The sequence below is a fragment of the Copidosoma floridanum genome, unplaced genomic scaffold (genome assembly GCF_036245765.1).
Source record: "Copidosoma floridanum isolate Cflo_tuat_1 unplaced genomic scaffold, Cflo_Japanese_pri ptg000007l, whole genome shotgun sequence".
Classification (NCBI taxonomy): Eukaryota; Metazoa; Arthropoda; class Insecta; order Hymenoptera; family Encyrtidae; genus Copidosoma; species Copidosoma floridanum.
In genome coordinates this window covers 13,126,852-13,134,613 of record NW_028321884.1, presented here as the reverse complement: position 1 = coordinate 13,134,613, position 7,762 = coordinate 13,126,852, and the positions used below count along the sequence as shown (strand labels likewise).

General features: G+C 37.4%; 1 protein-coding gene across 1 annotated transcript; it reads right to left on the bottom strand.

Annotated features, from left to right (window-relative positions):
• Positions 1 to 1,526: 1,526 nt before the first annotated feature.
• Positions 1,527 to 5,554, bottom strand: LOC106643976 (sensory neuron membrane protein 1-like). Its single transcript, XM_014359312.2, has 8 exons — positions 5,228 to 5,554; positions 4,260 to 4,417; positions 3,682 to 3,881; positions 3,373 to 3,575; positions 3,038 to 3,293; positions 2,285 to 2,496; positions 1,993 to 2,219; positions 1,527 to 1,913 (listed from the first exon to the last, which is right to left on the bottom strand). The coding sequence occupies exons 1-8, from the start codon at positions 5,339 to 5,341 to the stop codon at positions 1,799 to 1,801; spliced, it is 1,485 nt and encodes a 494-aa protein (XP_014214798.2). The 5' UTR covers positions 5,342 to 5,554; the 3' UTR covers positions 1,527 to 1,798.
• Positions 5,555 to 7,762: the final 2,208 nt, after the last annotated feature.

Genomic DNA, 7,762 nt, shown 5'->3' with positions numbered 1-7,762 from the left:
ACCCAATAGTTGTTTGAAAGAGCTTACAGATTCTCAACACCCTTAAAAAAAAATTACCAGCAGCTCCATCATAAAACTTACAACTGTTAGAAACTTTATAATGCGATTAAGTACATCGATATGTTTTTGAATAATAAATTCAATTAATTACCTAATATTATGTCAGGGACTAAAATGAAAAATGTAGGCCCAACAGTATTGGACACAGATAAATCAGGAGGAAACATTCAAAGCAATAATATTGATCAAACATCATGATGCATTGTCGTTAAGAATCACGATCAAAAAGTCGGACCACTAAAGCATATTGTATTTTATTTAGGGAAAATGTTAATGGTAAACCATGAAGGTGCGTCAACCAATTTCCAAAAATATATGTTAGTCTGGGTTCACCGCATGTCTCTGCTATACTATTTGATCCACTGCAAAAGCTAAAAAGACTTTTTGCCCGTTAACGTCCTAAACGGTAAGCCACCTATAAGAGCTAGCCAGGAAACCCGTGCACGCACGGATTGTCGGTGGGTCGGACGGTGGACCCGCCAGGCGCCGATGGGAAGATGATTATGCCAGCGCCGGCCGATTTACGCCCGCTTTCCAGGAACACAATGCACCCGGGTGACGTCACGCTCGCGAGGACGAAGAAGCGGCTCGTTAATTATTCGCCACGCTGCACTCGTGACTCTCGCCGCTCGCGGGGGCTTCTCTCGTTTCGTCATTTACTCTTCTCCTCGTGGGTGTATTTTTTGCCTCGTCCCAGAGAAAGCTGCTCTGTTGGCCAAAAATACAAGCTTTTAGAAATAATTTCTTGCGTAATGTCATCGGGGGAAAAGCCGTGTGTGACCTCGAGTGGAAAAAGCGTATAGACCAGTCTCGGTTTTCACAAAAAATACACTGGTGTTGTCGGGTTTTTGTTGCTGTTGTTCTATTCAACCGTAGTGGCGTAGCTGAGAAATTGGACATGATTTCGTTGGCCTAGACAATAATGTAAGTGAACATTACATTATAATATACATTGTAATCCTCAAAGAGTTTGAATTAGCAGATTAAAATATAAAAAAAGGCTTTCAGAGATTCGTTTCATATGCAATCGTCTAAAGAGTTACTGAAAATTTTAAATCTAAGTGTTTGTTGGGAGATTTTCATGTTTGCTCACGTTTTAAGAGATAGATATGCATTTTTAAATTATAAATGAAACATCTCCGATACCTAACAACTTTTAATGGAAACATGTTTCCGGAAGATCTGAGGAACCGTCTTTTCTTGAAATTAGGTATCTTTGTCAAAAAAGTAATTCTAAATATATTATTATTGTACGAAGATTAAAAAATATATAACCTTAACAGTCACCTATTTACATTTTATGTTTTTTTGTGTCATACTGGGGTTGTTTAATTGCTCATTGAAACTTAAAAAATAAACAGTATTATTTCTTTTGAGTAATGCTAATTTAATTGGAGAATTTAGTAATAATATTTATTTAATATATCGTTCATCAAAAAACTTTTTTTACTATAGTGTACTTACAAATCAATGAACACTCATTTAAATGTGACATAAATTACGTACGAGGCGTTATTTTTTACGCCATTTACTCCAATCGATGATATAAAGGGTTTTTATAAAATATCTTTATAACCATAATTACAATTTCAAAGGATATTGGTACTAGTGAATAGTATTAATTCTTTCTAACTCAGTATTACAAGTTTCCACGTTTATATTTTGGCAATATTGTGATGAATTTTTAAATATAGCTGTTATTTCTTGTAAGAATCAAGTCTGTGGTTCAGTAATACTTTCAACTAGCTTTTGTGACTTCAAACTTTTTCGACTTTTGATTTGCTTCAAACTGTAACAATCCAGCAATTCCACATAATCCTATTCCTCCAAATATCAATATCCATTGTAAATAGCTACGAGAAAACCAATGATTACATCACAAAATTTTCATCTAATATCTACAAGATTAAGCCATTTTCTTTAAAATCTTACCATGCAACTGCAACCATCGTGTGTTCACCTCTTATTTGATCGAGAAACCAATCAGGCAGAGCTACGCCTTCTTCGATCCAAAAAAGTGGTAGCAGAGCTTCCGGAAAATTTTTCATGATATTGAATTTTTCTACCTTCTGAACCATCACGTTGACTTGAATGCGTTTCATGGCGATCAATGGAACACCAGTCAATGGTTCAAACTCCAACCAGATTTCATGCTTGTCCTAGGTAAAATAACACATTACCAATATCTTATATATCAGGGCGTAAATGCAAAAGTGGTATTTACTTTCGATGGATTTAGTCCATGGACCATTCTCAGATAAGTTTCATCGCCCAGGTAAAAATGAGGATGAGATAGGACTATGGGGACACCTGTGCAACGGTAGGTGTCTATCAAGCCTTTCCCAAGACATGTGTCCGGTGGTGGGCAGTAGCATTTTTGCCATGGGATCGTATTTGGATCACCCAAAAATGCCGTATATCGTGCTGTGTTGAACTCTGAAGAGATAATAAAATGAGCTCCACTTGAGACGCTATGAAGCTTGTCTGGATAACCTTATTATTTTCAGGTACAATTAGAACATTATCATGTGATGAAATGGTCAACACTCAGAATTTAAGAAAAGTATCATTACTATGTTTATAGTAAACATTATGTGTTAGTCTACAATAAATTAGAAAGGCAATTTAGTCTACTAACAATCCTGTATATGAGGTCTTCGTAGAGTACTATTTCACCTGATTCTACGTAGAACCGTTTTCCCGTCTTCAAATTCCACTTGGAATTTTTTCGATAAATCTTAAAGACCGGCTTGGTCAACTTTCTGACGAATCCACGTGGACTCTGAAGACAAGGAATACTTTCAGAACTTGGAATATGCGTTTTTTAACTTTTTTTTTGTTATTTTTATTTTTCCATTATCACACGAGTATCATAAAATAACTTCTAGCTTCAATAACTCAAGTAGTCTGATGTCTCTAAAGTAGGATGAAAAGATAACGTTCACTGTCCTGATCGGAAAAAACTAGACTTTGTTACCTTTGTATGAGCTCGGCCTTTCATAGCCAATGCTCAAGCTTCGACAGATGTCAGGGGCGAAAGATACGATATCCTCTTTTTCCTTAAAAAAGGGATGGAAGACAGTGCCATCAGTCCCATTAAAGGTATCACAGTACTTGTCACCCCACGTCGATATATTTGGTTTTCCATCATATTCCACGACCCTTCCTACATCCATTTGATTGTTGACTCCTCGCAAAACACGAAGCCGCTTCTTTGTGGGTGTATCGTTTTTCTGTAATTGAAAACGACAGTTTTTTCATTCACCCTGTCGGGTTATTGACCTAAATCTTTGAAAGTATTTAATCACAAACCGCTCCAATTAGTGAAAACCGAAACATATCCTCGTCATCTTTCATCAACTCGTCAGAGTTCTTTTTTATTTCAGAACAGACAGCAGAGCCAGCAAGATCCTTCACCGTACAATCGATTGGCAAACCGTTGACTATTACGTCCATAGCTTTCACCCTGACGAACACATTGTCGGGATTTTTGAAAATACTATCGACCGCTTTACCTAGAAAACCACCGACATGTACGCTCGGTGGAATTACCAACAATCCCACAAAACCTGTACATTTGAATTGATACCAGTTCTTTTATCCATAACAATGACTACTCACTAACGAGAGGAATCATCGAAGCCTTTTCTCTGACTATTGTCATGACCATAGCCAGCATGAAGATATGGGGTACAATGAGCTCCTCCTCCCCAGTGAGTCCTTCACTCATCTCTGGCTTGAAGAACCACTTGTTTTTGACGGTGTAGTCCACGGTGTCGTCGTCCTCTCGGTCCTGCAGGTCGACCTTTTCCTGCCATTCCCTGAAAAAAACAGTCTACGTATGTCGATTACGTTAATAAAAATATGTATTATACGTAAGAACTATCTAACCATACCACGGTCAAATTGAGATTGAGGGGCTGCTAACTCTTGAAGTCATTAAAAAAGACTTCATAAGTTATGCTAAGTCTTTCAAAGACTTAACAAGTCTCTGAAAGACTTCAGAGTGCGCAGCCCCTCGGTTGAAATACCACGAAAGTTACCGAATTTTACCGTCATTTGTGTTAATATGTACTTATTATAACAAGTTTCAAGGTAGAATCTTGCATAGTATCCTAACATTACCATAACTTCACGATTAAGAAACTAATGGCTAGAGTTATTTTCTCCCTGTCAACAATAAAAGATGAAAATTTTACTCGAAATAGTAAGGTCCCACTTCGTGCAATTTCGGCTTGGCACCATTTTTCACCTCCTCGGCGTTTGTTACGTTGAACAAATAGATTCGAAAGTCCAGAGCAAACGGAAACTTGCTCCACAGTGGTCGTAGTTGCGATCCTGGCTTCAAGTTGACTTGCTGGAATGTTTTAATTGTTTTTAATGAAACTTTTTTTTTTTCAATTGAAAAGAAAAAAAAATGATAGCGCAAGAAAGTTGCATTGTCATGAGCTTTACAACTTTTGTATTGAACGCTTTTTGTAGAATTTAACTTGTTTCTATTATAGTACTATAGTGTAAAAATGTCAGGTATTTTTTTCTCAATAGTACAACCTGTACAAATATAAACTATCAGTTTCAATGATGGACACAAGGTTTTACTCCCTATTTACGATGATAATTGTTTTAGTTAGAAAAACTTGAAATTACGTGTACACATTAATTTCATAGAACCTACTCAGACCTCTCTAATAGGTGGATCACAATTCGATTTCTATTGAAAATAGACGATTAAATTGGTCACACTATTTGCTCTGATAAAAATATGTGGTACTCCCATTCATTAGGTGTACCTGAGAATGGTTGGCTGTGACACAAAACGATCGAGACTGCGAGTAAAAAAAGTGCAAGGTAGCTGTTGTCGTAAACTGTGTGCTTTTATCCAAGTATCAGCGTGAGTCAGCGCTTTTTGCGTTTGCTTGGTGGAAGAAAAAATAAAGGTATCGTATGTGACACAAGCATATCATCACGGAACATTTAATTAGACGTCGAATGACCTGCAATTAACCATCAGTGTAGTGTAAAAAAGCAGAGTAAAATTTTTTACGTGAATGAATTTTTGTACCCTCCTATTTACGCTGTCCAACTCTTTTAAAAAAGCTCGTACTGTGCTCGATTATTATTATCGAGTAGAAAAAAATTTAAGTTTCCCCAAACAAATAGGAATTACCTGGTGGACCATGAACTTCAAAATTTCGGGAAATATCACCAATCCAAAAGTAACTCCAAACACAAACAGACCCACTCCTCCGACGCCGAGTTTCATCGCGCCACTCGACTTCATCGTTCCAGCTTCTGACTCTCGGGAAACTTCAGTGGACACATCAACCGATGACTCTCAAATGAGCAAAGATCACGCGCATTTGCAGTTACTCTGTCCAAGTTGTTGTTTTGAATAATACAGCAAAAATTTCTACAAAGTCCGACACTTTTGGAGCATTACACATCAGCACTCACAAATGACAGGCTGTTGATTCCTACGAAAACTACAAGCATCACCAACCACTTCCAAACGACTGGTGCAGGCGATGAAGTCGCTATCGCGTGAGACGTGTCGAGGCGTGATTTTCATTTTTTTGCTGTACTATTCTGATATTTGTGTAATTATAGAAGCGAGGGGGAGAGGAAAGAACTACACGTTTCAATAGCCACTAGTACACGTGGTGGATTACATCTCAGCGTCCTTGGATGGCTGGGCCTCGATGCATGAAAAAGTGTGTAAACTTACCAGGTGAAGATACAAACGTGTCTTTTTTAACATTGGATTACTCATTGTTTGTCACTTACGATAAAGAGCTAACTTTTTTTGAACCTATACAAAATTTCATACTACACTGATGACACAATCAATTTTACCAAATTTGGACGTTTTTGCTACGACAAAGGACTTGGAGCGCTAATTGGGTTCTTGAACGATATTTTGAATACCGTGCATAGGCGTGGGCAAGGATGACGCACAGGTTAATGACTTTCCGAGCATCCCTGTACAATATCATCCTCACGCTTGACAGCCCGGAGCGCGTTTTTCTAAGTTCTCCGTTAGCTCCAAGAAAATCGAGTGGCTTCCGTCACGCCTGACTTGCGGATTTTAATGCGATTTTGATTGATTGTGGCTAAAATTAAGCTTGGGCTCGAATAACTATTTTGAAAGACAGTACTAATCTTTAAAAATAAAATAGTACTGAATACAGGATTTTTTAAATAGTAGTGAAACAAAGAATGTATTTCTAATATATTTTTTTACATATTTTTACTTCTTGGCAAACACTAAACAACTCATACACCAAGTCATACTTGCCCATGTTAGACTTTCAATAAGGGCATTAATTTTTTTGCCAAACAGACAATTAAACTTAACTGTTTCGTAAAATATTCATGAATGACATTTATCTTTACTTGTTTGTTTTTTTTATGAAACTTGGAGAGCAGTACATCTTTTGCATGGTTGGATAAATTTAATTGTTATTCGAGTTTTTTTTCTTCTAAGAACTGAATTGAGCTATTTCTGAAAGCTGAATGAATTAAACAATAGACTTCAATTCTTAATAAAATTATGTCTGAATTAAGATTTTATTAAAATATTTAGAACGCTGAATTCAAATCATTCCATAATAGAGAAAATTATAAAACAAATTATGATTTTTCTCACAATGTAACTTAGGGTTTCAATGCTGTCTAACAAAAGAGAAGACAATAATAAATGAACTCTTGAGTTTAAGAAGTAAAGAAAGTAAGTGTTACTCAGCTGAAACAAAAACTGTGTCAATATTTAGCAACACCATTGAAATCAACGAGACTATTAGACAAATGAGAGAAACATTTTAGCATCAATTTTCCTCAGATTTTGGCCACGTATTTCACATATTTTAATCCAACACATTGGTGACATGGTTATTCATTTGTACTCGGGAAACAGATTTCAATCCAAAACATGCTTTTTAAAATTTTGCCCTTGAAAAGCAACAAAATTGATCAAGTTAGCAGAGCTTATTAAGAATTTTGCTACAGCAATATTCATAAGCTATAGCACAAAGTTGTAAGCTTCTTTCCACGTAAGTGCTCACCTGATGTGACCCGGTTTTATTACGGACACGGTCGCACGAAATTTTCTTAAAAAAAAAAAAAAAAAAATCCTCTTCCTAAAGAACCTACGCATCCTGCAAAGTGGGATTGATTTACACGTTGTTAAGGATTTTCGAGCAACCCCGGCTCATTTAAGCTGGGCGCGTGTACTCTCCCGCGGAGAGAAAGAGGCTCAATCGATTTCCGAAGGTGATCGATACCACGCTCTCTCTCTCTCTCTTTCTCTCTCTCTCACGCGAGAGATAAACGATAATTGGACGACCGTCAGCATATCCCGCTCGTTCCGCAGAAAAAGAGCGTAGGTCGTAAGGCTTAATCGAATTCGCGCGCGCGCGCGGGTTATACGAGATAATTTCGTCTCTCACCCCTGCGTCTTCTTCACTCACAGGGTATTTATTTATTTTCGTTTTTTGTTTTTGCTTTCCAAATCCCGGCCATGCACGCTTACACGTGTAAACCTCCCCCCTTACCTGATGGGCGTGTAATAGTTTTTAACTTTCGCTCGTGATGAAGGTTTTACGCGGCGTGAAAACGAAGGGAGAGTGCACGGATAATCGCACTCCGAGCGCGAAAGTATCTCGCGGGGCTGATGGATATTGCGTTGAGCTCTTTTTTTTTTTTT

Excerpts from the sequence above, each read along its gene's own strand:
- LOC106643976 (XM_014359312.2), bottom strand. The coding sequence starts at position 5,341 with ATGAAGTCGAGTGGCGCGATGAAACTCGGCGTCGGAGGAGTGGGTCTG. Across the intron at positions 4,418-5,227 it reads TGAAGTTCATGGTCCACCAG|CAAGTCAACTTGAAGCCAGG; the intron begins GTAATTCCTATT and ends AAAACATTCCAG. Across the intron at positions 2,497-3,037 it reads AAGGCCGAGCTCATACAAAG|AGTTCAACACAGCACGATAT; the intron begins GTAACAAAGTCT and ends TTATCTCTTCAG.